At 46.5% G+C, this 12,200-nt stretch overlaps 1 protein-coding gene across 11 annotated transcripts in view; it reads left to right on the top strand.

Annotated features, from left to right (window-relative positions):
• msi2b (musashi RNA-binding protein 2b) overlaps positions 1–12,200 on the top strand; it is a 560,852-nt gene that overhangs the window by 382,058 nt on the left and 166,594 nt on the right. For all 11 annotated transcript variants that reach the window (XM_080210479.1, XM_080210476.1, XM_080210473.1 and 8 more), the window contains exon 9: positions 4,897–5,011. In XM_080210479.1, the coding sequence (XP_080066605.1) occupies positions 4,897–5,011 (115 nt within the window). The remainder of the gene's footprint in view (positions 1–4,896; positions 5,012–12,200) is intronic.

Genomic DNA, 12,200 nt, shown 5'->3' with positions numbered 1-12,200 from the left:
TTGCAGATGCTGCCAGACCTGCTGAGATTTTCCAGCATTTTCTCTTTGGGTTTCTGGATTAATAGTCTAGTGACAATACCACTAGGCCATCACTTTCCCAAAGGAGGCGAAGCTTGACAAACACATGAGGGAGAAAGGACTTAGGAGGCTGTGTTGATTGGGTTGGATGAAGAGAGGCAGGAGGGGGCTTGAATGGACATTAATGTCAGTGTTGACAGCAATCTGTGCTGTCATTGCTCTGTAATTCTATGTAATTATGTTTGGAGTTCTCTGTGAAATTTGTATCAGTACATTTACAATGGAACTTAGCGTGTTGTTAGCATTGGGAACAGGTGATTGACGTATGTTGCAGTCAAGGACTCATTGTCGACTGGCTCCCTACGAGCTTTGCCTGTCACAAACTATCCCCTGTTAAATCCTTGCTTTGTTAAGATGTTCCAGCCTTATGAACAGGATCACTGCAGCTTCTGTACAAATTCTGGCTGGAAGCAGCCATGGATTTAGAGGTCTATAAATAAAGCTTGTTGCAATAAACTTGTCAAAGCCTCACTCAAAGCACAAAGCAAGTTGACTCACAACCTGAGCTGTTTGTCAAAGAGCAGACCCAATTTAATTTTGTTTGATGTGTTGCTTCTCCTCATTATCTCCTGTCTGTAGCTTCTGGGAATATGTGATTCCACCTTCAGGACTACAATTACTGCTGTGAAACCCGGCCTTCTGGCAAAGATGCGACAACTCTGCGGCGTTCGCCACTTTGAGCTCTGTCAGTTCAGGTTGCAAGGCTAGAAAAGCTGCTGATATCAGAACAATAAGCAGGAGAGTAGAGCCAGCTGGATAGCCCATCGAGAAGCCAGCACACTCACAATGGGCTGAGTGGCTTCCTTCAACACTGCCTCATTCTATGATTCTACACTCTTAAAATGTATTTATTCGTCACAAGTCAGCTTACATTTTCACCGCAATGAAGTTATTGTGAAAATCCTCACGCTCTGGCGCCTGTTCGGGTACACTGAGGGAGAATTTAGCATGGCCAATGGCACCTAACCAGCCCATCGTTCGGACTGTGGGAGGAAACTGGAGCACCCAGAGGAAACCCGCGCAGACATGGGGAGAACGTGCAGTCTCCGCACAGTGATCCAAGCCGGGAATCGAACCCGGATCCTTGGCGCCGTGAGGCAGCCGTGCTAGCCGCTGTGCCGACTACTACCTCTTACCTGTCCCTTTACCCAATCCCCTCCACCGTAAGACCCCATCCACAAATATCCTTGAATGGCAGCAGTTTTGAGCAGAATAGAGCCTATGTTCTCCGGAGTTTACAAGAGTGAGACTTGACGTTAAAGAACAAAATAACAGTGCAGTGCAGCAACAGGCCCTTTGACCCTCCAAGCCTGCGCCGATCACATTGTCCTATCTAGACCAACCGCCTGTATCCCTCTATTCTCCATCTGTTCATGTACCTATCTAGATAAGTCTTAAATGTCGCTAATGTATCTGCCTCAACCACCTCATTTGGCAGTGCATTCCAGGCCCCCACCACCCTCGTTAAAAAAAAACTTTCCCCGCACATCTCCACTGAACCTTCCCCCTTTACCTTGAACTTGTGCCCCCTTGTAATTGTAAGAAGAGTTGATGTCATTGAAATGTGGAAAATTGTTGGAGAACTTGACAGCATAGATGCTGAGAGGATGTGTCCCCCTGGCTGTAGAGTCTAGAACTAGGGGATGATGATCTCAGGTTGGGAGCAGTTGGCTATGTAAGTTAATTTATTAGCATCACAAATAGGCTACATTAACACTGCAATGAAGTTACTGTGAAAATCCCCTAGTTGCCATACTCTGGCGCCTGTTCGAGTACACTGAGGGAGAATTTAGCATGGCCAGTGCACCTAACCAGCACGTGTTTTGGACAGTGGGAGGAAACTAGAGCACCCAGAAGATCCCACGCAGACACGAGGAGAATGTGCAATCTCCACTTAGACAGTGACCCAAGCCAGGAATTGAAGCCTTGTCCCTGGCACTGTGAGGCAGCAGTGCTAACCACTGTTACTGTGCCACCTGTTTCATTGGAGTAATTGGCAAAACAACTAAGTGTATTAAGAGGTAAAATGGCAATATTTAAGAATAGTCAAGTGCCACATCTCATCCGCACAATGCGTAAACTCTGGTATTGATTTGATTTATTATTGTCACATGTATTAGTATACAGTGAAAAGTATTGTTTCTTATGAACTATACAGACAAAGCATACCATTCTTAGAGAGGGAAAGGAGAGGGTGCAGAATGTAGTGTTACAGTCATAGCTAGGGTGTGGAGAAGGATCAACTTAATATGTGGTAGATCCATTCAAAAGTCTGATGGCAGTAGGGAAGAAGCTGTTCTTGAGTTGGTTGGTACCGTTATGAAGGGGAGATTGATCAGCCACTGAGAGAGGAGTACTCTGTTAAAGTGAGTGTGACAACAGGTAATATCTGCGCTACAGCAACTTGTAGTGGTTAAATCAAAATAACTACCTGAGACACTCTGTAAAATCAACAAGTAGCACTTTATTTATCTAACTAGCAGTGAACAGTTTAACTAAAGTATTAACAAACCAAATAACACACTATTCTAATTGAATGATGTTTAAATAAATATAGTCCTATTTATTAACAGATAGAATTTTTAGTCATACTCAAAATGCAATCAGGTATTATCTTCCATCTTGACTGTCTTGTGTTGGTGCCTTTACGATTGAGATGAGGCTTCCTTTTAAGACATAAATATGGCTGCTACACTGGCAGAGACAGTTGCTGGCTATGTCTCTCTCTCAAATGGTGAACTGTGGCAGGAGTGGGCTGACAGAGGCAGTTGCTGTCTAGCTCTATGGATATGGGAGCTGTGGCTCTTATACCTCTGGTTACATCCCAAGGTTATTAAAATATCAAATTCAGATCTGATAGGCTGCTGCTATTCAAATGCCTGGTTTAAACTGATTGGTTAAAATTCAAAAGCAGCCAGTTTTCATGGCAGCACCACTGCCTAGCCTCATGATAAAATGTTTCACTCTGTGTACTGCACTCGCACCTGCATCTCTTAAGTATTGCAAAAAAACCTTTTTGAAGACCATGCATTTTTACAACTCTTGGCATTTTAAAAGTTTGTTTTTTATAATTCACATCAGTACACATTATCCGCCTCTCTGCACGGGTTTGCTCCCACTAACATGCAGGTTAGGTGCATTGGCCCTGCTAAAAATTCTCCTTCAGTGTACCTGAACAGGTGCCGGAGTGTGGCGACTAGGGGACTTTTACTGTCACTTCATTGCAGTGTTAATATAAGTCTACTTGTGACACTAATCAATAAACTTGATACTTCGCAACAGTACGTGACCTCAGACTTTTGTATCCTTTTCCTGCTGGAAGAGAGAATATCTGGGGCATGTGGGGTCCTTAATTATGCTGGCTACTTTGCCAAGGCAGCAAGAAGTGTAAACAGAGTCAATGGATGGGAGCCTGGTTTGCACGATGGACTGGTGGTGGTGTGTTACAGTTCACTTGGAGTCCAGGTTTACTGAAACAATGGATCATGACATTAGAGGTTCCAACATTCTTTCCATCACACAGATGACCAGGAAACTCACCCACTCTCACTACCTGACATCAGGTGTATTTGGATAGATTTACAGGTTGATGATCAACCTAGTTGACATCATGAACGCAATTTTCTTGGCCATCAAGTCCTGGGGTGGGACCCGAACCCAGAGCTTCTGGCTCAGAGGCAGAGATGCTAACCCACTGCTCCACAAGCCCTCCTCTGAGGAGACTGTAATGAACATTAAACTTTGAACCCTGCTTGATGATGTAAACAGCCTAATGATCAGTATACTGTACCACTCTTTATAATTTTTTATACTTCTCTGTTTTACTTAGAATGGTTGATTGTAAAACTTACCTCGGCTCTTGGTGCAGCAGACATTTTACATAAATAATTCTTTGATAATAGTTGTTTGGTAGTATAGAACTTTATAGTGTGTCAGCTGGTCAGCTGACCATCACATCATTCTGTAATTGGTTCCATGGTTTACTGGGTCAGCTGACCATTACAGCTTGATACCATTGGTCACCTTATGTCCAATACAAAGTTGTCACAGGTTGCATTCTAACATCAGAGTCAACCTGCCTGGTTTGACTTTAATCAAATCTTGGCAGTTAGTTAACAGTTAACTGGTGCAATCACCATGGCAACACCTCTACCAATCAGAATGCACTTCCAACCATACACTCTCTCCTCCCATATAGTATAAATTGTTGTTCCTTTTGCAGTTTGGTATTACTGTGAATTGTGCTGATGAGTGTAACATGAGAAGCTTTGACAGAATGCATCTTTGATAATAGTTTTGACACTGTATCAGTGAAGTATTTAAGGTTGGGTGTCTCATCGAACCAGCACTATTTTCCCTGGGTGCAGCACGGTGGCACAGTGGTTAGCCCTGCTGCCTCACGGCATCAGGAACCTGGTTTGATTCCTGGCTTGGGTTATTGTCTGTGCGGAGTCTGTGCATGTTCTCTCTACATGTCTGCGTGTGTTTCCTCCCACAGTCCAAAGATGTGCAGGCTAGATGGATTGGCCATGCTAAAAATTCTCCCTCAGTGCCCGCAGTCTGAAAGACACACTGGTTAGATGCATTGGCCATGCTAAATTCTCCTCAGTGTACCCAAACCAACGCCAGAGTGTGTGTTTCACAGTAATTTCACTGCCGTTTTTAATGTAAACCGACTTGTGACAATAATAAAAAAAAAACTTTTAACTTTAAAACTTCAAACTCTGAACTGAATAAAGCCTGCTTTGCTCTAACACATGTCTGATTCTGTCTTTCTGGTTTTTTCCCCCCCCCCCCCGCACTCCCCTCCCTTAACAGGTAGAATGTAAGAAAGCGCAGCCTAAGGAAGTGATGTTCCCACCAGGAACCCGTGGCCGTGCTCGGGGATTACCGTACACCATGGATGCATTCATGCTGGGAATGGGAATGCTGGGTAAGGTCTGGGCTCCACTTTGTGTGAAGGTGACGGTTGGGCGTCTCGTCGCGTGAAGTTTGTTGAAGAGATCGAGAACAGTTGCTAAGCTGTAACCTGAGCGAATAAATCAATGCGGAGTTTGAACAATATAATTTATGTAGCCAGAATGAACAGCGTTGATTAATCCCTAGCTGAATTTGAGAACTAAATGAATCAAATTAATATTTTAGGCTAGAAATTTATTTACTGGGGACAGATGATCAATCTCAGGTTTATAAATATGAGAACTGCCTCAATTTATTTCTTTGTCGATGCCCCTCTCTACACCCTTAAAAGTGTTAACACCCTTCCTGGGCATTCTTTGGGAGAGGGGTCTGGAGAGAGAAAATAGGGAAGAACTAGTTTCCACTGGTGGAAGGATCTAGAAGGAGAGTATACAGATTGAAGGTAGTTGGCTCAAGAATCCACGGTGAGATGAGGAGAAACATTTTCAGACATCAAGGGGTTAGAATCTGTAATGTGGAGACAGGGAGCGTGGTGGAGGCACGTTCGATTCCGTCATTCAAGAGGGAATTGGATTCTCAGCTGAAGAGGGAATTGGATTCTCAGCTGAAGAGGGAATTGGATTCTCAGCTGAAGAGGAAGCATGTGCAGATTCACGGGAAGAAGGCAGGGGAATGGCCCTCGGTAACTTCCTCGTTAGTGTAGTAGCTAGTATCCCCGCCTGTCACGCGGGAGACAGGGGTTCAATTTCCCACTCAGGGAGTTACCAAATTCCGCGAGAGTGCGGCGGCAGTGTCTGTTTGGGGTGGGCGCAGTGGTTGGCACTGCTGCCTCACAGGGCCAGGGACCCACGATTCGATTCCCGGCTTGGGTCACTGTACGCGTGGAGTTTGCACGTTCTCCCCGCGTCTGCGTGGGTTTCCTCCGGGTGCTCCGGTTTCCTCCCACGCTCCAAAGATGTGTAGGTTAGGTTGATTAACCATGGTAAATTGTGCCTTACTGTCAGGGGGATTAGCGTGGTAAATATGTGGGGTTACAGGAATAAGGCTTGGGTGGGATTGTTGTCAGTGCAGGCTCAATGGACCGAGTGGCCTCCTTCTGCACTGTAGGGATTCTATTTAGCCTGGTATGTTGAGTGGAACACTTTATGAAAGGTGTGTATTTTAGCCTGAGTTGTGAAAAGAGGAAACGTTACATATTATTCCTACCTCTGTCTCCTTCTTCAACCACCTCCTCACCCCCTCCCACTCACAACATACACTTCCTGGAGTTTATGCCATTATTAATTACAGGATGTTAATAGTAACAATACATTAATATTAATTATAATTCCCTCCTTATCCAGAGCTTTAACGCGTTGATAAACAACTGGGCATATCTAGTATCAATAGTCTGGTTCTAAAACACGTTTTAATTGGATTGAGATGTACAATCAATTCTCCCTAATCAAATCAGGCCTGGCAGCCCACCAGGCCTTTCTGTCCAAACTCCTAACACCTCCAAAGCTCGCAAATCATCGCTGACGTTTTCTGCTGTGTGTGAATCCTGCAATCACATTTACCATCAAAACAAGCCAGGATTCCATTTCGTTGAAGCAAATTGAACAGATTGGAGGCAAGATCAGGAAGTGAACACCTTTCCTCTCACTGGTGTCTGAGCCTTGCACTCTTTTGAGTCAGAGGGCGGTGGCCATCAGGTCACACACCAGGGGCTCGGGCGCCTGACCCAGAATGACCCTCCAGCCTGTTGCTCTGGAGGCAGTGACGGAGCTAGGGGAGGAGGGCGGCGCAGTGGTTAGCACTGCTGCCTCTCCATGCCAGGGACCCGGGTTCGATTCAGGCACCGGGTCGCTATTTGCACATTCTCCCCGTGTCTGCATGGGTTTCCTCCGGGTGCTCTGGTTTCCGTCCACAGCCTGAAAGACATGCTGGTTAGGGTGCATTGGCCGTGCTAAATTCTCTCTCAGTGTACCCGAACGGGCGCTGGACTGTGGCGACTGGGGGATTTTCACAGTAACTTCATTGCAGTGTTAATGTAAGCTTATTTGTGACACTAATAAATAAACTTTCAAAAAAAAGGTCTAAAGTCCAACTTCAGACTTGGGAACGGGATCAGGCAGACGACTGGGGAATGGTAACTATCTGGTGCCCAATCTAGCAGAGCAAAGACAAGTGATTTTCAGGAGTAAAATAGGAGCAGAGCTCCGAAGGTGCATGACTGATTCCAAAGTGATGTGGGCTGGGGAGGGGTGGGCGCTCAGCAGCTCCCTCAATACCTCTGCATCGCAGAGGGAGTGCTGCATTGTTGAAGGTGCTCAAGGCCCTGTAAATAGCCTTTAGAACAACAAGATATATTTACAGGCGAGGAGCAGACGAAGTTCCAGTTTGGCCCCATTCTCTTGTGCCTGTGGTGACGTTAACTAATGAACATTGAAACACATTCAAACGATATAGCCGGACGTGAGCGCCAAATCTTTTTACAAGCTGGATCAACAGGGTAAATGTATGGGGTTATGGCGATAGGGCCTGTGTGGGATTGTGGCTGGTGCTGACTCATTGGGCCGAATGGCCTCCTTTTGATTTGATTCATTATTGTCACGTGTACTAGTATACAGTGAAAAGTATTGTTTCTTGTGCGCTATACAGACAAAACATATTGTTCATAGAGAACAAAATGAGAGAGTGCAGAATGCAATGTTACAGTCATAGCTAGGGTGTAGAGACAAATCTACTCAATGCGAGGTAGGTCCATTCAAAAATCTGACAGCAGCAGAGAAGAAGCTGTTCTTGAGTTGGTTGATCTCAGGCTTTTGTGTCTATTTTCCGACGGAAGAAGGTGGAAGAGAGAATGTCCGGGGTGTGTGGGGTCCTTAATTATGCTGGCTGCTTTGCCAAGGCAGCGGGAAATGTAGACAGAGTCAATGGATGGGAGGATGGTTTGCTCGATGGATTGAGCTACACTCACGACCTTTTGTAGTTCCTTGCAGTCTTGGGCAGAGCAGGACCCATACCAAGCTGTGATACAACCAGAAATAATGCTTTCTATGGTGCATCTGTAAAAGTTGTCAATGCACCTAACCAGCGCTTCTTTTGGAAACCAGAGCATCCAGAGGGAACCCACACAGACACGGGGAGGATGTACAAACTCCTTCTGCACTGTAGGGATTTTGATTCTGTGGTGCCGGAGCAAGGTGACTTCTTGCAAGTTGTGCCTAGCATATCTTCTAATTCTATCTTTTACTCTCACTCTATGCTTCTAAGACTTTATTCTAACTCTTTTACACTGTCTACACTTCCCGCTGGCAAAGCAGCCAGCATAATTAAGGACTCTACGCACCCCAGACATTCTCTCTTCCTCTTCATCCGTCAGGAAAAAGACACAGAAGTCTGACATCACATACCAATCGACTCAAAAAACAGCTTCTTCCCCACTACCATCAGACTTTAGAATGGGCCTACCCCACATTAAGTTGATCTTTCTCTGCACCCTAGCTATGACTGCAGCACTACATTCTGCACTCTCTCGTTTCCTTCTCTACGTACGGTATGCTTTGTATACTACGCAAGAAGCAATACCTTTCACTGTATACTCATACATGTGACAATAATAAATCAAATCAAATTGAAAACAGGCTGGAACTGCTGTGCAATGCCGAGGGAATGCTGCACTGTTGGAGGTGTTGGCTTTTGAATGAAATGTCAGACCAAGTTCTCACCCGTCACCCTCATTTAGATGCAAAAGATCCCCATGTCACTATTTGAAAGAAGAGGGTGGTGGAGGAATCTCCTTGGTACCTCGGCCAATATTCATCTCTCTATCAACATCAGTGAAAATACTGCAGACAAGTGTAGGCTGGATCTGAGCTGAAGGTACCAGAAGTGGAAGGGCAACTCTGGTAGGGGGTAGGGAAACAGCGGGTCGTTTGATGAATTAATTTGAAGAGAAAGCCTATTTTGTCGCTGAGGAAACTAATGATGAATTACGACAGCATCAACAATGTAAATCCTTCAGAATCCTTTCCGAAGCCTAAAACAGGTCCTCGTATTGTGAAACAATTGCAAGGTCCTAGCACATACCTTGCTGCGGTAGTAAACTGCCCGCAGACCCGAGGAGGGTGGAGTGTCTTGCTGTCCCCCCTACCCACAACAGCACCTTCTGAACACCACCACCCCCGCCCCCCCCACCACCACCACCACCACCACCCGCACCGCCACCCACCTTGCTCTCAGTCCCCAAGGACAGACAGACGCAGGGAGCTCTCGGTTCCTCCCCAAGTGCGGCATTGTGTCAGGCGAGATAATTACTGTGAGATTGACTGTTCACTGGAGGTACTGGAGCAAGAATAAATCAATGGGCTTTATGCCAAATGAGGGGTTGGAGATCAGAGAGGTGGCTAATGGAAATGGTGCGAAGGTCGTCACAAACCACGACTCAACTCGTGATGCGACGTCCACGCGGGCACCCGCTAATGTGCTGCTGATCTTTGGAGGCCGCTTTCCCCGTGCAGGTCACTCCTCGGACTCACTGGAGCGGAGCTGGGCATTATAGCAGCAAATGAACAGGAAAATTGAAGCAATGTTATTTTAGATATTTAGACCGTCACCTCCCCGACCCAAAGAAAATTGTGTAACCGAGATGAGAAATAGCACGTTTGCCGCAGGTGCTGGATTGCTTTGTGACCCTTTACCCTCAACGCTGCTTGGAGTTGTTGGAGCGAACTTGTGCATTAGCCTAAAGTGAGGGCACTCACAGTCTGCTGAGTCCATTCCACCGTTCAATAGGTTCATGCCTCATTTGTCCCATATCCCCCACCGTACACTTGCATCATAAAAATCTTATTGATCCCAATCATAGCATCCTTACTTCTTCCCTCCGCAGAGAGATGATTCCAAATTTCTACCATCCTTCGACTTAGCTTCTGCCGCTTGTGACTTGACTCTGACTTTTTAAGTTACGGCTGCAGTTGCGCTCCACTGAAGTGCATGTGGCTCTTTGAGAACTCATCCATGTTTTTCCCAGAGTGGAAGAGCCACTTACTAGGGGGGCACAGGTTTAAGGTGTGAGGGGCAAGGTTTAAAGGAGACGTACGAGGCAGGTTTTTTACACAGAGTAGCGGGTGCTTGGAACCCGTTGCCGGGGGAGGTGGTGGAAGCAGATACGGTAGTGACTTTTAAGGGGCGTCTTGACAAATACATGAATAGGATGGGAATAGAGAGATATGTTCCTCAGAAAGGATAGGGGGTTTTAGTTAAGTCGGGCAGCATGGTCGGTGCAGGCTTGGAGGGCCGAGGGGCCTGTTCCTGTGCTGTAATTTTATTTGTCCTTTGTTATGTATGCAGGACGTGGTCCCTTTAAGAGGATGGGTCAGGTGACCCTGGCCGGTGAAAGGGGGTGGTTGAGGGCTGGAGAGCGAGGAGAGCAGCTTGTTCAATAAACAGAGGTGTGTGTTCCTGTGTCTTGCCTCCGTGTGAGTTCCTGGGAATTACCCCCCCTCCCAGTAGCCTTCGGGTGGCGCGGTGGCGCGGTGGTTAGCACTGCTGCCTCACAGCGCCAGAGACCTGGGTTCAATTCCAACCTCGGGTCACTGTGTGTGTGTGTGTGTGTGTGTGTGTGTGTGTGTGTGTGGAGTTTGCACGTTCTCCCCGTGTCTGCATGGGTTTCCTCCGGGTGCTCCGGTTTCCTCCCACAGTCCAACAATGTGTGGATTAGGTGCATTGGCCATGGTAAATTGACCTTAGTGTCAGGGGGATAAGCAGGGTAAATATGTGGGATTATGGGAATAGGGCCTGGGTGGGATTGTGGTTGGTGCGGACTTGATGGGCTGAATGGCCTCCTTCTGCACTGCAGGGATTCTACGATTTAACAGTTCATGTCCATGGGGCAGCACTGGTTTCCCCAGACAAGATGATAAGATGTGAAGATGCTGGCATTGGATTGGGGTAGGCACTGTAAGAAGTCTCACAACACCAGGTTAAAGTCCAACAGCTGATGAAGGAGCAGCGCTTCAAAAGCTCTTGCTACCAAATAAACCTGTTGGACTTTAACCTGGTGTGGTGAAACTTCTTAATGTGCCTTCCCTGGACAAGTCACAGAAACCAGAAGGATCTCAGATTTGATAAGCCCACCCAACCCCACCCCCACCTTCTCATGCTGGTTTCAGTCCAGCAGGCAGACAGCGCTCGTACTCTTAGGTGGTCCTCAGGTGATCCCCGCCCCCTTCCTCCCGCTTGCGAAAACTGCCAGGTAGGCTGATGCCATAGACACTGGCCATTTCCATGGTGAGGATGGGGCTTTGAACTCCAGCAATGGAATCTATAGCTGTGGGAAAGAGGGAGAGGCTAAGAAGCGAGAGAATTGTAAGGGGTGGGGCGTCAAAACCATGGCAGTCTGGGCCAATTTATGCTCACAAAGCCACAGCATTGGTGAAAGAGTTAAATTCTCAGGGCAGGTTCGTTCGTAATCCCCTGGAGCATTGGAAGTCAATGGTGATTGAGGTGTTTAAGATGACTATAGGATTTTGAAAGGGCGGATACAGAGGAGCTATTCCCTCTCATCGGTGAGGTGAAGGGTGGGTCCAGCACAAGGGGGCAGAATCTTAAAATAAGAGCTAGGCTGTTCAGTGGGTGACACCGGGAGGCTTGCTTTACTCAAGAGTGGTGGAAATCTGGAACCCTCCCTTCTCCTCCTCCTCCTCCAGATGGTTGTTGAAGTTGCTCAGGGTTTGCAGACAGGTGGGCAATTGAACATCTCAAAACAAGTTTTTTGTTAGACAAGGGTGTTCAGGGTCTTTGAGTTACAGCAGGAGGCCATTCGGTCCATCAAATCCAGGTTGGTTTTCTGTAGAACAACCCTGTCAGTCCCATTCTCCTGCTCTATCTGTGTAGTGCTGCAAGTTCATTTCCTTTGAATGTCCACCCAATTTCCCTTCAAAGTCAGTTATCATTTCTTCTTAATCCCCCACCCACCCACCCACCCACCCCACCAGCAACGAGTTTCAGGGCATCATCATTCACTGTCTAAAAATATTCTTTCTCCTCACGTTGCTCCCTGTATCTCTTGCCCAAAAGCTTCAATCAGTGTTCCATCTACTATCAAGTTTTAAAGTTTTTTTAAAGCTTATTATTAGTGTGACAAGAAGGCTTACATTAACACTGCGATGGAGTTACTGTAAAATTCCCCTAATTTCCACACTCCGGTGCCTGTT

The sequence above is a fragment of the Carcharhinus amblyrhynchos genome, chromosome 23, assembly GCF_965287045.1.
Source record: "Carcharhinus amblyrhynchos chromosome 23, sCarAmb.v2.hapA, whole genome shotgun sequence".
Classification (NCBI taxonomy): Eukaryota; Metazoa; Chordata; class Chondrichthyes; order Carcharhiniformes; family Carcharhinidae; genus Carcharhinus; species Carcharhinus amblyrhynchos.
The sequence above is the reverse complement of the archived record's forward strand: the minus strand, read 5'-3'. Positions and strand labels throughout refer to the sequence as shown.